At 39.2% G+C, this 22,575-nt stretch overlaps 2 protein-coding genes, 3 long non-coding RNA genes and 1 other non-coding gene across 9 annotated transcripts; 3 read left to right on the top strand and 3 right to left on the bottom strand.

The window, feature by feature from the left end:
* The first annotated feature begins 128 nt into the window (after positions 1 to 128).
* LOC145735143 (uncharacterized) lies at positions 129 to 22,569 on the top strand. 3 transcript variants are annotated; one of them, XM_081988925.1, is made up of 13 exons: positions 129 to 1,077; positions 1,134 to 1,155; positions 18,296 to 18,508; positions 18,562 to 18,698; positions 18,750 to 19,002; positions 19,052 to 19,268; positions 19,320 to 19,754; positions 19,809 to 19,958; positions 20,013 to 20,182; positions 20,237 to 20,318; positions 21,783 to 21,993; positions 22,046 to 22,184; positions 22,237 to 22,569. In XM_081988925.1, the coding sequence occupies exons 1-13, from the start codon at positions 324 to 326 to the stop codon at positions 22,532 to 22,534; spliced, it is 3,081 nt and encodes a 1,026-aa protein (XP_081845051.1). In that variant the 5' UTR covers positions 129 to 323; the 3' UTR covers positions 22,535 to 22,569. The 3 variants fall into 3 exon arrangements, with proteins under 3 accessions (XP_081845051.1, XP_081845052.1, XP_081845050.1); XM_081988926.1 differs by having other exon boundaries at positions 19,052 to 19,274; positions 19,326 to 19,754; XM_081988924.1 differs by having other exon boundaries at positions 19,052 to 19,274.
* On the top strand, positions 3,720 to 3,791 carry TRNAT-CGU (transfer RNA threonine (anticodon CGU)). Its single transcript has one exon. It is a non-coding gene; the product is annotated as a tRNA-Thr (tRNA).
* LOC145735167 (uncharacterized) lies at positions 7,482 to 9,177 on the bottom strand. The gene is made up of 2 exons (XR_014179594.1): positions 8,285 to 9,177; positions 7,482 to 8,104 (listed from the first exon to the last, which is right to left on the bottom strand). It is a non-coding gene; the product is annotated as an uncharacterized LOC145735167 (long non-coding RNA).
* On the bottom strand, positions 9,352 to 14,414 carry LOC145735165 (uncharacterized). 2 transcript variants are annotated; one of them, XR_014179592.1, is made up of 4 exons: positions 14,240 to 14,414; positions 14,039 to 14,174; positions 9,943 to 10,226; positions 9,352 to 9,888 (listed from the first exon to the last, which is right to left on the bottom strand). It is a non-coding gene; the product is annotated as an uncharacterized LOC145735165 (long non-coding RNA). The 2 variants fall into 2 exon arrangements; XR_014179591.1 differs by lacking the exons at positions 14,039 to 14,174; positions 14,240 to 14,414 and adding an exon at positions 10,276 to 10,413 and having other exon boundaries at positions 9,356 to 9,888.
* Pits (Protein interacting with Ttk69 and Sin3A) lies at positions 10,402 to 18,117 on the top strand. The gene is made up of 5 exons (XM_081988935.1): positions 10,402 to 11,457; positions 12,556 to 12,949; positions 16,074 to 16,337; positions 16,400 to 16,689; positions 16,746 to 18,117. Exons 1-5 carry the CDS (start codon positions 11,008 to 11,010, stop codon positions 16,869 to 16,871), a joined length of 1,524 nt encoding a protein of 507 aa, XP_081845061.1. The 5' UTR covers positions 10,402 to 11,007; the 3' UTR covers positions 16,872 to 18,117.
* On the bottom strand, positions 14,434 to 15,839 carry LOC145735166 (uncharacterized). The gene is made up of 3 exons (XR_014179593.1): positions 14,933 to 15,839; positions 14,625 to 14,856; positions 14,434 to 14,571 (listed from the first exon to the last, which is right to left on the bottom strand). It is a non-coding gene; the product is annotated as an uncharacterized LOC145735166 (long non-coding RNA).
* Positions 22,570 to 22,575: the final 6 nt, after the last annotated feature.

Here is a 22,575-nt window from a genome sequence, read left to right as displayed (position 1 = left end):
CCTTGTGTACACTTACAATACTTTAATACTACGATGGATCGTCCCTCTTTCATTTGATGATGACAGTTGACGTGTAACAGCGTAGCAGCGCCATCTTTGAAAGCTGAAAATGAAAACAAACAGTTTTTGCGCGTCAACTTAAATATTATCCGGGAATTTCTTTAAAATTCCAGCAATCCCTTTTCCTTCTTAAAATGTTCACTTGTTTAAGTGCAGAAAGGTTAATTGAACGAGCTGCAGCTAATTGGTTTTGATCCGAGCTTAAAACGGCTAGTTTTCACGGAAAACCACATTTCTAACCTCACAAAAGTGTGTTTACAAACATGACCAACCGAACTACAACCAGAAAAATTAAGAATACTCCTCAAAAATCGAATGTTCCAGGCCGGAATTACGAGGTAATTAAACACTTTGAACCGTCTGCCAAGTCTGTAAGACCCGGCTATGATGAACAATCTCCAATTCCGCTAGTAAACGCTGAAAACGACAAACCAACAAACAACCTCAGACAGGGCCCCAAAAAACCTCAACGTAAAGCTCCACTGACTAATGCAACTACTGTACAGGGAGTGACAGCAAAAAACACTAAAAAAGTTTGGAAATCTCCAGTGAAAAGCAGTTCATCTTCAAGCCTGGAGTCCAAACTGCAAAAATTTACCAACAAGTACACAGTACGGTCTAGATCGTTTCATGCAGGTGCTAGTCAAGATTCGAAACCAATTACGAAAAGTAGGAATTTAAAGTCGGCCACAGATCCACAATTAGATTCATTGAAACAAGAAATCATAGAGAATAAACTGCAGCAAAAGTCTGGAGCTTATTGTGACTATGCATCAGGTACTCTGAATTTAAAACCAGTGGAAGATCTGAAGGCTGAAATAGACCAAACTAGATCCAGTAACATGCAACACAAAAAAATGTTGATTACTGAATTGAGGTCAGAAATAGCACAGTATAAGCAGTTTAGTAGTTTTCATGTGTATAACAGTTATGAAAAACGGGATGGTGACAGGAAAAAAGTGGAAATTGAAAATGGTTCAGGCAGCAGTGAAGGTGAGGTGTCCAGTATAAGACCTGGTAAGTTTTTTATTGATGATTTTGTATACATTTAATGGATAATTTTTTATTTTTAGGGACTGCAGTCTCCACTAACAGGTAAGCGTTTAAAAACATCTTGATTGTTTGGCAAATGCGCGGGAAATATTGTTAAATCTAGTAAGTGCATCTGATTCAACGTTCTCTCTCTCACTCACACTACTCTGTTTACTGAATCAATGATGCTTTCTGTCTCAAGGCAAAGAGGGAATTCCCGGGAAAGTGTGACAGAATCCGGATCGATCTAACCACCCCAGCCAGTGCACACAAACAACGCGCAAATTAACTGAATATCATCCTTATTTCAACTAACAAAAGAAAATTTATCTTTTACTGAAACTGGCTAGAGACAAATTACCTTAAATATTATGTTTTATGTTCTTTGAATATTTTATCCATCTAGTTTGATTTCAATCCCCCCACTTCTCTTGCCATAAATCCAATGTGAAATGTAGGGCGAATTGATGATGTCATTGGGGGTTGTGTTATATGGCTTTGATTAATATTATTCTTCCTAAAGGGAATCTTTGAAAAAAATGTATATTTACTAATTTGTCATCTCAGTCAGTCATTTTTAACTTTTAAGTGTTTTTCTTTTGTTCTTTGAATGCTTTTATATGCATTTTTTTGAGTTTTCCAGTGTGTTTATCAGTGTAGTCCTGGTTGCCTAACCACTGCGTCTATTATGTACTTTATGACTACGGTTTTTACGTAATGACTAAATTTGTGTATTTATTGTTGAAAATGATTATGCAGTCGGTCAAATTAGGCCTATCATCATCATCAGAAGAGATTCTTGGTTGAAGTTGGATGGCAACAGCTTCTTTGCTGGGTACGAGTCCCACAAACCGGTAATACCAACGGGTCTGACAAGCAAAAAAAAATATGGTCGTCGAGTACTGGTGCGTGCAATAATAATTAAGCTGGCGATTCGATCGGTCAAAACCGGATTAGCGAGTGGTTGAAATAATTCGGCCATCATTTACTCGCAAAATAATGGGTCTCCAGGTATGTTAACCGTACCGAGAACCTTGAGTTGGTCGCACGATACTTTTTGCCCGCGAAATCCCATTGGCGGAACGTTGCGGTTATTTGTGTTTCTGATAGCACCCCTAACAATCGACTAGACCGTTCCAATTTCAGCTAGAACCGTACAGGTTCCAGCTTTGATCGTAGTAAAATTAAGACCTTGAATACCACGTCTCTGACACCCAGAAGGTTCATTCTGTATTCGTTACGTTGATGGCGATGGCATTGTGTTCCGTTCTTTAAGCTGGTCACGTTCGGAGCCCTGCGGCGGTCGTATCGATGCAAGTTACGGGTCCGTTTTTTTCGTTAAGGGGGCCCCGGTTCGTGACTCTCGGTTTTAATGTTCGTCTTGAGAAGGACACGTCTTTTTCGAGATGCTGTGCTGGAGCCTGGAACCTTCCGATTCCTTCTGGGAATAGAAATTTCTTTTAAGATGTTTTTTGACTTAAGACGTTCAATATACAAGAAATAAGTTTTAATTCTTTCCTTGGCATATTAAATATTAGTAGCTTGAGGAAAATGATTCAAAATTAGAAAAGAATATCATTCAATCTAAAATACCAAAATTACACCCAATATATTTCCTATTCCAAAGTGAAAGAAATGAAGGTTTAATAAATAGAGCAGGGTGCGTATTCTTGAAACAAGGGAAATAACTTCAGAAACCCGCCATTGTCACCTTCTTCTTACATTCTATCAACACTTTTCTTGAAAATTCCCCTGATTTCAAGAAATTAAGGTCCTGAAGCTTAAGCAGGAGACCATTCTACTTTCTAATCCAGTATGCTAGTTAGTGACGTCACGTGTTGTACACTAATCTACTGAAACTTGGTTTGTCAAGTTTCTCTAGGACTATAAAGGCCCCCTCCACCCCTCTCAACGTTGCAGGGTGTAAAAAATCGATACCACTCCTGAATTGAAAGGATAGGGTAGGTCCAAAAGAGTCCTGCGTCACGCCCTTGTTACGCGTTCCCGCTCCCGATCGATCGGGCTCCAGTTCTTTGTGGCCTTCCTGCAGGATTATCGATTCGGGATGGGGGGGTTGTTGTTGTTTTGGTGGTTCGATTGCAGCCGTTTTTGCAGAAGGTCGCTGACGAAAATTGTCGTCTACTTAGCCATGGGAACGTTTTCCCCGTCTTCGTTTTGCTTCGCGGTCCATGACGTGTGTCTGTGCCCCGCGGGGCGCACAATGGTGCGAACCGGCCCATTGTTGTATTGTTTCGGTTAATTTTCACGACATTTTGCCCATTGTTTCGTTCAAACCCATGCGTATTCTCTGATTTCAATATCAACGGTGTGTGAAATACTACTCCGTTTGGACCTGGAAATACGTCCACCATAATCAATTAAAATTTAAATTAAAGTAATAACTTCCTGATATTACCTTCTTTGTCTAACCTGTTGGTATAGACAAGAAACAATCACCCATCTTGGAATTTTGACAATTTAACCTGAAAGGACAGTTAATAAAGGGAGGGCCATTATTATTTTTAAATAAATTGGTTCGGAGTGGTTTTTCAGCTTAATACTCTATATTATAGTGAAGCACAGTCGATGACGAGGAAAACCGACTTCGAGCGCGGTGTATAACAACAGCCTCTTTAGCTCAGTGGTAGAGCACTGGTCTCGTAAACCAGGGGTCGTGAGTTCAAACCTCACAGGAGGCATACAACTTTTTTATTTTTGATTTAACCATTTTTTGCTGTTTTTTTTTAGTATAAAGTAAATGTAAGTAATGTTAAGTATTTGTAGTGACTTTTAAGTCATTAAAATAATAGGAGTAGTTGAGACCAAAACAAAAACATTCTTGACTAATATCCATGGTAAAATTCTTATTTTCGCTTTCACATTAAATTATCGTTCCCCTTTTGCGTTTGGGCTTACCCTAAAAACAAATAGTGGCAGCTGGCGTTTATTTCCGTAAGACATCTGCGGATAAGACGTAGGTACTCTAAACCTTCAGAAAGGGCCCCCAACAATAGGGCTTGTGTCCTTTCAAGACACGTGTGCGAGAAAGGTGTGCGTGCCAAGGGTTTAGCATATACGCACGTGGTCAAAAAAAAAATTGGGCCCAAAGGGCGACTCTGGTATGCAAGTAGACGCAATACCTTTTTCCCTTCCCTACTCAATTCATGGGTGTTTTATATATAGCCCTGAGATCCGGTATAATCCTTGGGGCGATAATTTTAGATTCCTTCTTGGACCGGTTCCCCCTTTTCCTTTTGGGATTTGGTGCACATCCGCTCCGGAAGCTCGTTTGTTTTCCAAAATCAAAATGAACGTCGGAATTATTTAATATAATCAACAAGGATAGCGTATCATTGACCTTAAACTAGCATCACGTCGGCGTAGTCAGCATCCGTTTTCCTGTTTTATAACCTAAATTTACTAATAATTTTTTGGCAGCAGCATATGTAGTAGAAATTTCCTAGATTATTGGAAAGGTTTATATTAATCACTGTAACTTTGAAGTTTCTGGTCACTTCCAAGAGCTGCTCACTTCTCACATAGTAAAAATAGTGGATAAGATAATGCAAGCAAAAGTTTCAGAATGAGTCTCAATTGAGGATGTAGATAAAATTTCTCAAATTGTCCTCTTAAGAAAAATGGAGAAATTCTATGAAAAGTCAATGAATCAGAATGGTGTCTAAAATACTTGAAATGGAATGCTCCAACTGGTTTGGATGGGCATTCAGACAAGTCAAAAGATTCCATCAAATATCAATGAAAATACCTTCTGGAAGTATGAAGCAAACAACTATTATTGCTGCTTGGTTAGAATTTCATTCATAAACGAAAACGTCTTACAGAGTATTCACTGAAATGGTGGATACAGAAAAAAACAAACACAGAAGCTTTTTGCTGACTTATCACAGATGATACAGGTAATTTGATTGATGAAGATGTTGAAGAGTTTTGTCCTTTTCCACTGTTAATAACAAGAGTGAGTTTGTTTATTTATTTTTTCCATGTAGATCAAACAGTGTGGTCATGCATGCAATTCGGTTAAATTGTTGATTGCGGAATGACGCAGAACGTTTTTATCAGTTGAGAATGTATAACCCAAACAAGGACTCCTGTCAGCTTTATTTACTTTGGTGTACAAATAATATGATGCAGAGCAGGTTTGTATTGGTAATTTGATGGAATTGGGTGCTACTACACGAGAGAATTGGTTCAAGTTGGGCAAAAAAGGATGATTGTTGGCACTTGTGGAACATTCCGTATTCCGACACTGCATCCAAAACGAGATTACGTTCCCGACTAAAGATCACCACACGTCGTCTTGCGTGTTGCACGCGAAAGCAACGTGTTATCATCCGATAAACACGCGCTGACGCAATTGTTTTCCCTCTTGAAATTTTTTGATGTGCGTTTTTTTTCTTACCGTAACGTGAATGCGACGTTGTCGCTTTTTCCAACGACCAGGTATGCCAGTTTGATGCCAAAAAATCCCAACCGAACTGCCACGTGCGGTTATTTTAGGTCGCGGATTGACATACTGGTTTATTTCTGTCTGCGCTACTATTTCCGATCGGTCAATGAGCGGCAACGTTGCTGTTGCAATCTTATCCCGGTGTTTTTGGCAAAAACTTTTATCCAACCGGATTTTGTAAATGACCTAATTAAAGTCATTAACCTACTTTCAATTTGATTCAATTGCAAAGGAAGATCACATGTTGAAGCCAATGTTGTGGAGGATGAAGAAGAAGGAAACTATAATGGAATAGACAATAATTGAATTGTAACGGGTGTTCAATAATTGTTATGGTCAAGTCGCCTATGGATGGCAATTGTCACAAAAAGCGTATGTGTTAGATAACGTTGCAAACAATGACAGCTGTCAATGCGCCGCGCCTGTTTGATTTCAAACCATATACTTATCAACGGCCACAGCCAACTACCACCATAACAATTATTGACCACGCGTTATATGGTGTGACATTTGACATGTAAAACCTTGACATGGCCAACTCTAAAGAAATGAAAGTGGTGTTAATGAGTGTTAATTAAAGGTTTGAAAAACCCAAACATCCCAGTCTGACAAAATTGTTCAATATTTGCTAAACGAGATCAAACAAAACGAGATAACCTATTTTTACCAGGCCGTGTAATTACATAATAAAACATTTCCTGGGTTTGACGTAAATCGCACAACGATAATGACGCACGTGATGGCCTCCGCCATCTTATCTCCTTTAGTCGAGCTAGGTAACTGAACCGAAAAAGTGTTGTTATTTTCCGTGTTTGCAATCGAATCTTATCTCATGTTGTCATGTGATGATGACAGTTTTTGAAGTAGCTTATGTTTACCAACTTTTAGGAAAGTTTTAACATTGCAAACGATCAGCGCAGCATCATCTGCAACGTAAACGAAAAGTCAACGAGAATTTGGCGGCGTTGTTGCCAATTGTTCACTAGTGACCTTTTCTCCGTCTGGTAACGCCGTGTGATTGGGGTTAAAATTAACCCGGGCACGCAAAATGGCGCAGGAAGGGTCTAAAATTAATCACAAAAAAACACGCGAGTTTGGACACCAGACGAGACCGTAAAATCGGTTTCACGTAGGAAACGCTCCTAAAAATACATTCTTAATGGATGTAGTAAAAATATACGTACATGCATGCATGTATACAATACTGAAAGTGCTTGGCAAAAGTCGAACGATTCGGAATCTGGCAAACGCGGTGTCCCGGTCAAATTTGTTTGTATTATTAACCTAGGAGAACGCAATAATTAGAATGAACGTTGACTCTCTCTCTCTGTCCATTAATAGACGTGAACGTAGATTTGCATAAGACTCTAAAGTCACAGCCCTCAATCAAACTTGACAGTTGACAATGATTTGCGTGAACAACTAAAGCAAAACAATATACTGGGGGTGATCAACGTGACAACGCTGCAGAGGGTTAGAAGCTCGCCTAGATAAAATCGTCATCGATTTATGACGTCACACGAAAGTGACAAATACAAAGGCCGGTTTGGGTTTGGCGGTGGGGGGGTGAAGGTATTGATCTCCCCCGGCCAATCCATTAAGAAGATTCCGGGGGAGAGACGTGCAGAAAAAAAAAGAGGTTAAAACGCCCACGACACGAGAGAAGGCGTCGACGCGTATATTTGACTTTCGTAGATGGGCGGATTGCCAAAAAAATCAAGGGTCGATCAAAAAAACTTGTTTTTCCCGATGACCTTTTCGCTAAGCGGTAGTTGCGTCACGAAATTGCTAGAAATAATTCCGAGACGATTTTCCTCTCTCCCTTCTCTCCATCTCCTTATCGGCATCACCAGTCTACCAAAGGTTGTTGCCATGCACTCTGACTATAAATACGGGGCAGAGTAAATATAAGATAAAGCTGTTTCTGTTATCGGTTTGTATTTAAACCTCAAGCGTACGAAATGAAAATAACAAAAAAAATAGGACAACAAAATGCCAACTTTAGAACACTCGAATCGGTGAACATTATCAGACAGACTAGGCGTGCTGAACCGATGATAACATACCAAAATGGACGTAAACAAGCCAGAGTTAATTGATTAATTAATTATGCCACCAAAGGCCAATCCGTTATTGTTGCAATGTTGCCACATATCCACTACAGGAAATTGTTTTTATACGAGCCTCGTGTAGTAAACATTGACGTCAATCACATCTACCATAGTGAAGTGCCTCACTTGAGTAGTAACTTGATGACGTTATTAGTTAGGTACTAAGTAATTCCTAAGTAATGATAACAGTGGAATTGGTAGGAAAATTTTGAAGTACTGTCTAATGCTTTTGAAATTTCTTCACAAAGAGAGAGAGATTTTGTAACTCGTATGGTTTTCTTCTTCTATCCCTTTAGGGACACAGCCCTCTCCCTGTTTCTTCCACTTCTGTCAGTCTTGTGTTATCTGGAACTAGCTTCGAGGAGTTTACAATAACCATTAGATTTGGACGTCCTTCGTGCAGATCCTGAGCAATTTTCTTCAGAGGGAATAACTGAAAATTTGGCTACAGTAGTAAATCGAACATATTCTTACACGATCTGTAACACGTCCCAGTAGTGTTTACACGGATAAAGTTAAACTGTTTACACGACGTTTCGCCGTTAAGACATCTTTATGGCTAATCAAAACGGCGGCGCAGCCGGCCATATTTGTTTTTTGGTCGGTTGCTAACCTCTTTCCATTCGTGCAGCAGCTATTTTCGAAATCACGGCCCGTTTATTTATACGCCACGTATGCCGATGACACATCCACTCCGGTATAGGCCAAGTTGATAACATTTTCAGTCTGTCAGTGATCGAAAAAATGCTCGGTAATTGGTATGGTAATGAGGAAGTGGTACCCGGTCATTTCGATGTGTAATCCACTCGTCACCATAGTAATTTACTTTCATTTTTTTTCTCGACCTTGAGCCTTTATACAGGGTGGTCCAGTTTTAAGTGTCAATAATTCACCATTTGATAGCCAATCAAAAAATAAGTTGACTTTTTCTGAAAAACGTTTCCTAAGGAAGATACAGTCCTCCAAATTTCCATTTAAAAAAATCGTTTTATAGTTTAAAACTGAACATCCAAGACTTGTGAAAATCCAAATTTGTACTGAATAGTCTAAAAACTTTTTTACTACTAGGAATGGTCTTATGATTCGCTTTCTCAGACTGCCATCCTGGTTGAGTGTCTGAAACTGGCATTCAAGAACTAAAAAAGTCCGGAAATCAAGACAAAGATTGTATTGTGCATGAAACTCATTTTTTACTACTAAAAATAATATAAAAGTTGACTTTTAATGCTAGAACTGACTAAAGAGAGTCCAAAAGTATATTTTCAAGACTTTAATTGGTGTACAACTCAATTTTCTGGACTGGGCAACAAGTCTAGAAGTAAATTAAATTTTCGGACTATTTTATTTCTAAAAAATAGTTCTCAAGACTATTATTGTAGCATTTGGTACCAACATTTTTTACTTTTATTACTGAAGAAACTTGACTTTTGGAAGTAATCTTAAACTCGATTTTTCAGTCTTAAAAAGCACTAAAAACAGTCTGAATTTCTTAGAGATGCTACAATTTATTGCACCTCTGAGTGTAGAAGTCAATTTGATAGTGAAGAAGCTTGAAATAACATTATCAAGACTATGGTCAGTGGACACACTGGCTTTTAGGCCTGATAAGTCAAAAACTTTGTAAAGATAGTCTTGAAACTCGATTTGAGGCACTGAAAACAGCCTTAAAACACTAAAAACAGTCTAGTTTATTAAGAAATACCCGAATTTTTAGCACTGAGGTGTCTAGAAGTCGATTTAATAGCGACAAAGCTTGGAATGCTATTTTAAGTCTATGAAGAATGTAAAAATTGTTTTTTAAGTTTGCTATGTCAATAACTTGGTGAAGATAGTCTTGAAACTCGATTTTCCAAGCTGAAAGCAATTTTGAAGCACTAAAAATAGTCCAGAATTCGAAGAAAATTAAAAGCAAAGTAAAAAGCACGAAAAGTTAGTTTTCAAGACAATTTTCATGAATCTAATGTTAATGTCCTGCATCTAAGACTATTTTCAAGACTAAAATATTGTAAATTTGTCTTCAAATTGTGAAAACTTACTTCAAAGGCAAATTTTAAGCTTCTGCCGGTCTGACAGTTATGACAGAAATTTGAAGGACTGTATTTTCCTTAGGAAGCACTTTTCAGGTAAATGACATAATGAATGTCAACTTATTTTTTTTTAATTGGCTATGGATTGGTGAATTAATGACATTTAAAACTGGACCACCCTGTATACATACTGAAATTATTATGTCAATTAGTTCGTTTGAACACCCTGTGTATATATACCTACTTAGCATTAGTCAAGGACATTCTGTCTGTTATTATTCCTGACTGAAAACAATGGTCACAGAGATTCAATTGTTTTGGTTCCCAGAATTAGACGTGAGTGCCTCTGTTTTCCCTCCTCCAAGCTTTGGCAAATTATCTTCTACAGCGTTGCCGGTTTGCTTGTTTTATAAAGAAGACTAAAAAGATCAGTTCAAGCAGTTTTTAATCACCTGATCACCATCAGTACTGTTGCTGTCAAAAGTGACGTGATCATTGTTGGTCGCTTTATAGTGATGTGTACCTAACCTAAAAAAACTTATATTAAAATGTGGGAGAAAACTTTTTCGGTATTTACGTTTTATGATGTGTGCCAAATTGCATACGGACGGATATAAATCATAACATTTTGTGAATGGCAATTTTCTGCTGACAGTGTGGCAACGTCGCTCAATGTAACAGTAAGCAAAGCCACTGGCGAGGGTGCCTGGCGTGGTGGAGAGAGAGGGGTTTAAATGAGACCCAGTCGGTTAATCATTACAATTCGTGACGTCACGGCCAATGGTGGCAATGGGGCTAGACGTCACAGAGTGCGCGCGACGTTGTGCTGTTCCGTGTGTTTCGGTTGTAAACTTTTGTGGTGGAGTAACCGGTTGCAGTGTTGCCGCACTCGCTAACCAACTCGTTTTGTTTAATTTTTTGGTAATTTATCTAGAACTTTTAGGGTTTTTGAAGAAATTGTAATATTTTCCGGAAATTAATTGGTGGGTGACGTGTTAGTGTGTCAGTTTAAAGGTGGCGTTGAAATATTTGAGAGCGGGTGTGGCAACACTGTAACGCCAATATAGTTTGCACAATCGCACCGAACCATGAGCGTTTGGTTTCGTTTAGTCAGCCAGGAATGGTTGGTTGCGTCGTGCGTTGTTGCATCGTACACCTTTTGTATTTTAGCTAATAAAGCGTTTTTTTTTTTTTCGCGAATCGCGCGGTTTTATTATTCAGTTATGTGTGTTGATAGTGCTATTAGTTCAGAGCATGGTGTCTGAGTATCAAAAGGCCTGCGCGTAATAGAAACTGAACGAGCCGATTTATGGTAAAAATGTCGGTGATGCAAATGCAACAAGCCAAAAGGCAACAATGCTACTTGTGCGATCTGCCTCGGATGCCCTGGGCGATGGTGCACGACTTTTCTGAGGCTGTGTGTCGCGGTTGCGTTAACTATGAGGGCGCCGACCGAATCGAGGTCGTGTTGGACGCGGCCAGACAATTAAAACGCGCCCACGGATTCCAAGAGGCCCGCGCGTCCAGCCACACGGCCAAGCCTCATCGCGACCACCAAAACGGCGGTGAGGCGGTAGCCGGCGGTGGTGGCCGTTCTCAAGGCCAAACGGCCGCCCACCATCAAAGTTACAGTATGCAGCACCATACCAGGGCTACCATGCTCGAGGGATATCCAACCGCTCAACCCCCGCCACCACCGCGTGGTAGTCAAGGAATACCCAGGCCTCAAGTGGATAGTAATGCGGAACATGAGGCTCTAGTAAGTACCGATAAATATACAGAGTGCATTTTGGCAAATCAGTAGTGTTGACAGATTTGTTTACTAAACCAACTTGACCTAGACTCACCAATTTCAGTTGGAACCACAGTCATGAATTTTCAGACAAATCCCAACTGAAATTTTATTTTGTATACACAATAGGCACCTGATTGCTGTCTAAGATGTGATATATTATCATTTAGATCAGAAGGTTTTTATTATACCCAATCACCCTTACATGATAGTTTTTCAAATTGTTATCTTTCCCATTATCTCTACCTACTTACAGTATCAAGTTCCTGTTTCAATTTTATCAGACACTTTGAGCAATAATAATTATTGTGTAAGTATAGAAGTTTCCTTTTGTGTATACTCTGTTACTCTATGTTTCACCCCTTGAAGATCCTCCTCTTTGTATGATTGGATCTGATTCCATTATCTAAAAATAGTCTCAATTTTGATTTCAACATTCATTTATAGTAACAAGCAATGCAGCTTTTCTGTCATTTAATAGACTCTAAATACGAATAAAAAACATTCAACTTCACCTTTTCCTATTATGATCAATAATCAATATATCCAGTTTACTGAAATCAAAAAATTTTTTAGAATAATATTCTCACATTCTAGACAATTTCAAATCTCTAAAAATGATAAGTTTCTTCTGTATAACTGTACATAAATTTAGTTAGATATGATATGTTCCAAGACACCCCACACAAGTCTATAACTTTCCAACTAACAAAATATAATAATTTCACCTGTAAGATTTGAAACAGTTTTTGATTCATTATGACAGATGCTGTAGACATTTGCAGATTTGACTTTGAGTATCTGAAAACCTATTTAACTTCCTTTTTCAAGTAATGCTGTAGGTTCTTCTTGCAGTCTGATAATTCACGTTTAACCATGATGTTATTATAGTGTTTGCATCTAAATTTAAGGAATAAAAATCATTCTTACACTATCCAAATTGTGACAAGAAAGGGTCAAATTTATGGACCTCTGAGAAGTCAGTCTGCAGGGTTAAATGAGAAGAAACAAATCTGTCAACTATAAGTGAAATGAACTATCAAAACAGTTCGATGCGTTTAACAGGTGACCAGAGCGTCGGTCCGACTGCCCACCCATTTGGCGGCCGCCCATCACACCCTACAAAATCACCATCATACCTCGACGGGACGTCAGACCGCCCTGCCCACCCAGGGCATAAAACGGGGCTTGTCCGCCGCCGAGGACGTTGACGACCACCATCCCCATCATCACGCTAATGGAGAAGTGGCCGCTAAACGTATGTTGGCGACTGTGGACGAGCACGGCAACCCCAGACAGGAAACGGCGATGGGACGACCGCCCCTCACAAGAGGAGAAAGCCTCCCCGCAGTATCGTTGGCGCAGCCCTTCGTTGTCGCCACCGAGAGGACTTTTAAACAGGAAAAACATCCGATGAGGACGGGTTCGTTTGATGCTGGTACCGCCTTTAAAGTCAACGGTAAGTTTTTGTTAGTTTAGACTATTAGAGTCAAACAGTATTGATAAAACAACCATCACTAGTAGCGATAACATCTGAAGACCTTGTCATGACGTCACGCTAGTATTCTGCTCACGTCGTCGTCTCTGTCTCTCTTTCGACCAACGAACGTGACGTCACTCTACGATGCATTATAATTTGTGTTTTGTTTTCTGGCTGAATCCTCTACCTTGATCGTACATGTTGATCATCATCCGGTAATAAGACAGTTTTGGTTACCGAAGTGTCAGGATTACAACGATTATATTAAGTTCCACACTAATGCAAGTCAAATACACCACAATTTCTGTTTTTCTCTCATTTCCATTAAGAGTAATTCAAACAACCCTGCATCCTAATTGTATTGTTCACTTAAGGTGCACACTGTGGTGCAGCCATGACATCAAAACTCTCCAGCTGACATCATACATTGACCCAGATTTTCCCACAATCCGATCTGGGGATCATAATCGGGTGGGTAACAAAGGCTTTACGGTGCATTTGTTACGGCAGATGTCGCTTGTGTCTGTATCGTGAGAATCACCTCTGTGTCAACTTTTTTTTCTGTCGGCATTTAAACGATTAGTATGGGTGAGTCACGTTCTAAACCACCAACGTGCCTGTACGGTGACAAGAAACTGCGCAGCATATATTTGCAACAATAAATTAAAACAAATAGCCCGTTTATATTTGTACCTACACGTAGTGCGAGATAGTATATTATATTGGTATTCAAGGTCGCGTTTCGAAAACGTATATACCGGCTTAAAAAAGACCGGGAGCGATAACAATACAACAAAATGCAAACAAAACGGTTTGCGCAACTCGCCTCGGACTTGAAATCGCACGGAGAAAGATTCTTACGTAAAATCTAAACTCGATTCTATTTTTGTACTCTGATAATGTGGCAACGTTGTGTTAGCGAGAACACACAAACCCGGGTTGGATATTTCCAACTCCTTAACATTTCCTCTGGTTTTTGGATGAGAATATTCTATTTAAATCTTAATGTAACATAAATACCAGTCTTTGGTAATATCAGTAGATTAATTTTTGGCGGAAATTGCTTACCAACTTAACACAGACTAAACGGCAACGTTGGATCCGCCCGAGCGAACGCAGCCAACAACATGGCCGCCGCCGACTTCGTGACGTCACAAGGTTGACCGCTACGAGTGAAAGCCTACGCGCGTTGCACAACGCGGCCCTGTTAAAAAAACAATAATGAATAATGGCGTCCTCTCGTTCATTTTTGTGTTGTGCAGTCACTACCTCTTTATGTTTGACTGAATTTAAGAAAGGATTGTGTTTGTGTATCGGTTCGATGAAAGAGTTGAGCAGGCAACGTGATAGTTAGAGCGGCAACACCGCCCAAGGACCACCATGCTATGCGTTGACGTCACAGCCTACTAGCTTTCACAACTGGTTCTACACTAATCTGTCTGCACCAAGGCGCGCACAAGACGAAATAGTTGTGCCCGACTCGTATTAAACCTGCCGTTTGGCCCCCTTTCGGAGATACCGTTGTTTCGAGGAATTTTTCTCTTCTCGCCTGTCTCGGATGTTTATATAGAATAGCGTTAGATGTTTACCTGGATTCGGGCCTGGAGGTCAATGAAACATTGTTTACACTCTAATCACCAGTCATTAAAATTACCTGCAAGTCTTCATGCAAAAGACGATAAAAGAGAAATTTTCCTCAGTCTATAATTAGAACCCAAACAACACTTTAACCTCTATCAATATTAATGATAACTCCTTAACAGAAACAGTTAATTGGTTAGCCTGTTTACCTAGTGTCTGTTCAAGGGTTTCACCCCTATTTAGAACAGCTGTGGGCCACTCTATATAACAGGTGGTGCAGAACAAAAGCCCAGTCAACGGGGCACCTGCAATGTAGTAGGTCAAAATGTGAGTCATTAATTGCTACTTCACCTGAATTGTTTTTGAACTGAAATTTTCTACCATAGACTTCTTATTTCTTTCCTTCAATCTTCGAGGAATTTTAGGTGTTAGTTAGGAATGGGAAGAAGTTTGTACACACTCGGTATTTGATTGTAATTTTATTGGACTAGTGATTTTCTTCTCCCATTGGATGTGTTTAAGATTTCTAAACCTGATGATTACATTATTAACACTTTAAAACTACTACTTCTGTAAAAGTCTTAACTTAAAAAAAAGGAGTAACAACAAAAACATGAAAGTGAGGTTAATGTTAATGCCATATTTAACTCTTCTTCTTCCTGGCAAAACAATGTCAAAAATTGTTTTTCCTGCGGCGTTGCCACAACTTGAGAGGTTGCCACTTGTCACAAGTTTAATTAATATGGCAGAGCCAATTTCTTATTTTGAAAAACTTTACGTAAGATTTATAAGGTGGAAATTTGTCCGCGCCTCGATGAGCAGCAAAAGGCGCAACCTTCCTAAAAAGAAAATGATTAGCCGACATTGCAGAATATCCGCATCGCGATTATATAAATGCTTTAAAATAGCGATTGCTCAATCGGTGAAATGAAAGTTATCCGCTACAAAAACAACCTTTTTGTAACGTTTGTAGGTTAGTCGGTGGGTGAACGAACTTTGTTAAACCGCCGGATCGTTGTGTAACACTTTTTCGTAAAACATGTGTAACGGTAGAACGACGACCGAGACAATAATGGAAAATTACTACTAGTAACAGTGCGGGTTTTTCATGTATTGTTATTACGCAAGAGTGCGATAATAATAGTTATTTCTTCCGCAATCATTTCTGATTGATAAGCAACCAGAGTTGCACCAAATTCGCCACGTTCCCGTCGTATTTATTTTTTTACAAGATGGCGATCGGCGCGCACAACCGGTGAGTAGAGGTCATGGCGGTCACGTGACCCGGTTTCGTGTGGCCTATTCGTGACGTAACGAGCCGTTGCAGGGACGGCTTCGCTGTTGTTCGGCTCGATACGGACGAGCGGAATGCGACCGAGACCGGTTCTTCTGACGTCGTTTGTTTTTAATGGCGACAGCGGAAGTGTCGTCACTCCCAACGTTGCCAGTTCGTACCTCAATTCTCTGTTACTAGTATTAAACTGATTAGAATCGAAATGCTTAATAAACCACTTTATTGCAGTGCCCGTATCAATGGCTGCCGCAAACGGTACGAGCAGTTCTCCCCTAAATCGAACTGGGTCGCCTCCTGATGCCAACACTACGGCACCTGGAGCTCCGCAAGTTCAGTCCCAAGGCGGATCAGGACAAAGTCCTATGGCTGCTTTGATGTCTGTAGCCGACAACTTGCCCCCTGGTAGCCCCAGATCCACTGGAGGTAGTCCGCCTGGAAATGCTGCTCCTCGTAGTGCAAGTAGGGGTAGTCAACATTCTCCAAACTCAACTGGTAAGCAAATTTCTTGTCAATGAACAGCATAATTTTAATTATTTGTTTCTGACATGTTTTAGCTGGATCAACGAGTGGACGTCGGTCTAGTGGATCTCGGCATGTGAGTTCTACCACGGTCACCTCTACTGAAGCGGGAGCGATGCCAAGTGGTAACGAAGCTCTACCAGGCAGTACGGAGAATGGGCCTGCGGTGGGCACAACCCCAGCTGCCACTGCCACTCTAAAGTGTACCTTGTGCCAGGAACGACTTGAGGACACGCATTTTGTTCAATGTCCTAGCGTACCCCACCATAAGTTCTGTTTTCCGTGCAGTCGTGACAGCATTAAAAGGCAGGGAGCAGGTTCTGAGGTATGTTGGATCATCTCAAAGTTTTATTTAGATAGTCTAATCATTTTTATTTTCAGGTGTACTGTCCAAGTGGAGAAAAATGCCCGTTAGCCAACTCAAACGTGCCCTGGGCGTTTATGCAGGGCGAAATCGCCACCATTCTGGGCGAGGATTACAAAGTGAAGAAAGAGAGGGAAACGTAAAAATAAACGAGTCCCGATGATGGACCTAATTTCAAAAACCGTCTATGACGGTTGAGCAACACAATGGCGAAAGTTTGTCAGATTTGATGGAGCAGAGAGTTGAACAAATGGCTGTGGAAACTTGAAAAAATGGCGTAGCGCGAAGAAAGTTTCTTTTTTAGTGGTTTATGGGAAATAATCAGTTTGCCCTCTTTTATCCTCCCCCCTCCGGACCTTTACTGTTACATATTGAGACAGTACAATGTTGCCGAAATTTTTGTGTACATATTATATTGACCTTTTCCTTTCTAATTTTGTATTACCTAATTTATAGGTTGCGATGGGGTGTAACTTCCCTTTCTCAACGGAACATTTTATTTCAGGCTGTAAATATTATATATTTGTCAGCTTTTTAAGTGTCGCCAGTGGCGGCGTTGATAATTGTTTTACGTGAATAACACGAAAGTATATTATAAAACATACTTGAAAGAACTTTGTTTTGTACCTTTTTTTAGCTCTGCTGATGTATGCGTATTTTGTAACACGAAAACGTTAAGTTTAGGATATGGTACATAGTCGTATTATGGGCCATAGGTGAATATAATTGTTTTTAATTATTCTATTATTGTGGAAAATCTATAAAAACTAGTCAAAAAAACATAGCGCGCAGGTCCCTAGGATCTCGCCTAATAGGAACTCCCGACACTCGCTCATAATTTGTAAGAAAGTATTTAAACATTTTTTAATATTTAATTACTACAAGATGCTATTAACAACCAACAGTAGTCGATAATAATAATAATAATTTAAAAACATTATTATTATTTCGACTTGTGAATTGACGTGTATGGCTGGCAAGTAATGCTAGAACTGGAGTATAAAGTTGGACCAATATTTTACTAAGCCTGTACACTACATGAATACAACTTTCAAATCAATCATACTGTATACAAAGTAAAGGTTGTTCATTAATTTTTTTTTAGTCATACTTACGAATTATCCTCTCAGTTTTAAATCGTGCTTCGTAAGGTAACGAACACAAATTGTTCTATATTGTATAAATAATTACAAACGCATAATGATTGTAAATTTATTGTATTGACAATGTCAGACTTGTACATTTTTTTTATAAAAGTTGTTACTTTAACGACTGAACTTGATAATAGTATAATAATATATGAGTTTAGTATCTTGTAAGGCTTGTACAATCGTTTTTTGCTGTTAGTCGATGTCAAAATAATAAAGAATCTGTAATTCATTAGTGAAATATTGTTTTAATTTACATCCTGTCCTGGCTATAGTTAATACAATCACAGGAATTGTTAAAATATAGTTCTATAAGTCCTTACCAAAAAAAAACTTTAACAAACTACATCGCATATGTAAAAAATGCTAAAAAATACACCTTGTAAACTTAAGTAACACAAATTGTTTGGTTTTTTCAGATCTTCTGAGTCCAGTTTGTCAAATCTGATAGGATGTTCGATCGCGGACTCTACAAGTGACGACCTAATCAAAAATAAGATTCAAGAAGCCAATTTGCTAATTGAACGGGTGAAAAAGGCTCTAAACAAGATTAAGGCGATCAAAACGTGCGAGTCTCAAGTCAAATCCAGTGATATTGAAGGAACCGTGCAGAATTTAAAAAAAGAAGAGTTGTGAGTAACTGAGTGAGTTTACTGTTGGTATTTTTAGTTTAATTTTTTATTAGGGCTGAGCCTTGTAAATCGGACATCAAAGAAAGTGTTAGCAGGAAAGTTTGTGGTCCTGGTTCGATTAAAAGGGCGTGTAACGCGAAAACCCACGTAAACAGACTGGAAAGGCCTAAAACTAGACGAAACGAAGCGGGTTAGTTTATTTCTAGTTTTTAGTAAAGTTTTTTCCACAATCGGTTTATAGATGATGACATAACGGAGGACGTAGCAAAGAACAAGTTTTGCAATGTTCCGGAGGAGCGCCACCTGCACGAGACCGGCAGTTTGGTAGAACTACAAACCAAGTTACAAACCATTTCAGAGACTACAGAAAGCGATCACAGTATTCCAAGGAAATCTAGTCCAAGTTGTAATGAAAACGCAGTATTGAAGATTGATAAAGAGGTGCAAGCAACAACTTGTGTCAAAACTGTAGGGATTTGCGCTGATTATTCCAGGTTATTTTACAAGTTATACTAAACTAGAATGTAAACTTTAAAATTAAAGGGAAACCAAACAAGTCCAAACCAGTCCTATTGTACACAACTCCAATGACGTCACGACCCAAACTGAGGATTTACCTATCCAACTTGTTAAACGTTGCGAAATAGAATGTCTGCCAATTCTGGAAGTCTTACCAGTTCCAGACGCATGCGTCTGTCAGAAATGCAAGACCGTTCTGACAAAAGAAAATCTGACTGGTCTGTCCATCTGCAGTAAACCGGTTAAAGTACTTTTTCAAACTTAATTTTATAGTTTGCACGTAAGTTTTTAGTTGCAGAAGTTGGCAGTGCAGGTGTTGCCTCCGCTGGTGATTCCCGAATCAATGACTTTGACCCCCGTACTACATTTATCAATTTCTCCTAACGGATATACCGAGAATCACGTGAAGAACTCCAAAAATGTAGCTTTCATTAGCAACTGTCATAACTCTAAACCCAAGGCGCATGTTGCTTCTATTGAATTCTCTGATGAAAGGTTGATTAATGAAATCTTCCCTGGTAAAGACTTGGAAGCGGATGAAGAGCAGAAGAAACTGCTCTGGTGTAAATCGTATCAAATCTACGACAACCCTAACAAGCACGATCCTGGCGAATTGGATAAACAGTCCTTGGAGAAAATTTCCCATCTGGATGTCGACTTTTATCGTACTTTTATCAATCCCGATCCGGTTCTCAGCGAACCTAGGCTGGGTTTTGTGTCAAAAAGCGTAATTTATTCTCAATTTGTTATAGAAATTGTGTTATTTGAGATAATTTTGTAGACTCAATGCAATTCGGACGATCAAGATCTGGAAAGCCTTACTCCAAATCTACGACCTAAAAAAATTAACTTTTCTTTGGTAGAGGATAATGACGTAGAGAATACGTCAATAATGGCAGGAAGGTCCATAACGTCCAATATAGAGTCAACTGTAAATTAATTAATTTTTTACAGTCACACAGGTGTTATTAAGAGTTGTTTACAGATTACAGTTTTGAGGCTAAATCCCAACTTGGTAGATGACGATGAAGGTATTTTGAACCCTTTTGCTTCCAAATTTGTTCTTCGGGGTAGTTATGAAGAAAACAGCCGGGATGACTCTTCACCTTCAGCGATTACCGTGACAATGTCTTACAGTTTGTCTAGTGACGAAAAGTGAGTTGTCGTCACGTTTCTATAAGCTTCATAAAGACGATTTGCAATTTGTAGGTCAGTGAATAACGAAAGTAAATCATCTGACGACCAAATAAGTGACGAAGTGCAGTTGAAAGTAACCAATTTTGATAAAGACGTAAGTATAGTTTGTTCAGAGACTTTTGACTGTTGCGTCACAATCACCAGCAAAAAACGTATGTTGGTGATTGTCAAAATGATTATAGTTTTAGGTTATAACTTAAGGCAGAAGTTATAATAAATTATATACTATCAAAAAGTTTATGTACCAGCAATTAAACAATTCTTAAAAGGTGTACAACACTTGCAGAGACTTCTGAGAATTTTTTAGAATGTTCTCAACAGTATTTAGAGTTCTATGGAACTTTCAAAATGATCCTAGAGGGTCTGACAATTTAAAACAGTTCTGGAAATGTCTAAGACAGTTGTAGATAGGGATCTGGAACTTTTCATAAACTTTTCAGTAGCATTTAGTGGTTTTTGGCACATTCAAAACGGTCCTAGTGGCCTCTGACAACTTAATACAAGTCTAGGATGGTTTAAGACACTTGTAAAGGGCTCTGGAACTGTTTAGAAGGTTTTAATAAATAACATTTAGAGGTCTATGGGACTTTCAAAGTAGCCCTAGAGGCCTCTGACACTTTTAAACAAATCTGGGATGGTTTAAGACACTTGTAGAGGCCTCTGGAGCTGTAAGGAAAGTTCTCAATAGTATTTGGAGGTCTTTGGCATATTCTAAATGGTCATAGAGGCTTCTGACAACTTAAAACAAATCTGAGATGGTTTAAGATACTTGTAGAGGCCTCTGGAACTTTAGAGAAAGTTCCCAATAGTATTTAGTGGTTTTTGGAACATTCAAAACGGTCCTAGAGGCCTCTGACAACTTAATACAAGTCTAGGATGGTTTAAGACACTTGTAGAGGGCTCTGGAACTGTTTAGAAGGTTTATAATAACATTTAGACGTCTATGGGACTTTCAAAGTAGCCCTAGAGGCCTCTGACACTTTTAAACAAATCTGGGATGGTTTAAGACACTTGTAGAGGCCTCTGGAGCTGTAAGGAAAGTTCTCAATAGTATTTGGAGGTCTTTGGCATATTCTAAATGGTCATAGAGGCTTCTGACAACTTAAAACAAATCTGAGATGGTTTAAGATACTTGTAGAGGCCTCTGGAACTTTAGAGAAAGTTCCCAATAGTATTTAGTGGTTTTTGGAACATTCAAAACGGTCCTAGAGGCCTCTGACAACTTAATACAAGTCTAGGATGGTTTAAGACACTTGTAGAGGGCTCTGGAACTGTTTAGAAGGTTTATAATAACATTTAGACGTCTATGGGACTTTCAAAGTAGCCCTAGAGGCCTCTGACACTTTTAAACAAATCTGGGATGGTTTAAGACACTTGTAGAGGCCTCTGGAGCTGTAAGGAAAGTTCTCAATAGTATTTGGAGGTCTTTGGCATATTCTAAATGGTCATAGAGGCTTCTGACAATTTAAAACAAGTCTGGGAAACTTTCTCTTTATCAAACAATTCTCACTAGTTCGGATTGTTTGATGCAATATGACAGAATAATATTATTTAATAGGAACGACTACTAACAGCTAAAGACAAAACCACGATAAAGCAAATCAGGGACAAACTTCTATCCCTGGATGTAACTGGCGGTGAAAAACCTTATCACCAATTTCTCGATAGTTGTTTAGATTCAAAAAAAGCAGACTTGCACTCGAAGGATCCTACCGTAAATTACGTTCTAAGCGGATCAAGTGCCAGACATTTAGAATTAGGACCTAACGGTGAGTTAGTTTCTACTGTATTAACCTCAGAAAGTGACAACACCTCTTCCAGGTCGATATAAGGATGAGGAACATCTTTTCTCTCAAACTGCCCACCCTAAAAGCACGTTTGAACATCGTGACGTGGAGATTGCGGGCGACAAACTGTTTAAATTACCTCCAAGGCTAAGAAGATTGGACACCTCCAACAGGTTTGTTGGACACTTAAGGCACCCTTAATATTCAGGACAAAATCTATTACAGTGACACCATAACCACCAACTCTCAACTGTCAGAAGGGGAATTGTTGTGCAAGCACAGTTTGAGCAATGGAGAACTCCACCAGTGCCACCACAGACCGTTTAAGCCTCGAAATATTTTGACTAACAGTTCTAGAGGTGTTGGGAAACGTCCTTCCAAAAAAATCGATTTTAAAGACCCTTCAGTAGCCGTAGAATTGAGACGAAACTACTTTAATAACTGGGTCACTTATTATGTGAAACCTCAAGACGTTTACGAAAGCACAATTTCTGGATCAAATAGTAGCACTTTCAATAACTAACATGTTGGTATTTTTTAAATAAAAAATTTGATGTAGTGTGT

Source organism: Ips typographus, linkage group LG11 (assembly GCF_016097725.1).
Source record: "Ips typographus isolate SLU linkage group LG11, UJ_Ityp_2.0, whole genome shotgun sequence".
NCBI lineage: Eukaryota > Metazoa > Arthropoda > Insecta > Coleoptera > Curculionidae > Ips > Ips typographus.
This window is presented reverse-complemented; position numbering and strand designations above follow the sequence as displayed.

What these genes read in the sequence shown, in the direction of transcription:
- LOC145735143 (XM_081988924.1), top strand. Translation starts at nt 324, where the DNA reads ATGACCAACCGAACTACAACCAGAAAAATTAAGAATACTCCTCAAAAA. An exon ending in AGTTTGTCTAGTGACGAAAA is followed by an intron (nt 20,183 to 20,236) that starts GTGAGTTGTCGT and finishes TGCAATTTGTAG; the next exon opens with GTCAGTGAATAACGAAAGTA. An exon ending in AGATTGGACACCTCCAACAG is followed by an intron (nt 22,185 to 22,236) that starts GTTTGTTGGACA and finishes AATCTATTACAG; the next exon opens with TGACACCATAACCACCAACT.
- Pits (XM_081988935.1), top strand. Translation starts at nt 11,008, where the DNA reads ATGGTAAAAATGTCGGTGATGCAAATGCAACAAGCCAAAAGGCAACAA. An exon ending in TACCGCCTTTAAAGTCAACG is followed by an intron (nt 12,950 to 16,073) that starts GTAAGTTTTTGT and finishes ACTTTATTGCAG; the next exon opens with TGCCCGTATCAATGGCTGCC. An exon ending in GGCAGGGAGCAGGTTCTGAG is followed by an intron (nt 16,690 to 16,745) that starts GTATGTTGGATC and finishes TTTTATTTTCAG; the next exon opens with GTGTACTGTCCAAGTGGAGA.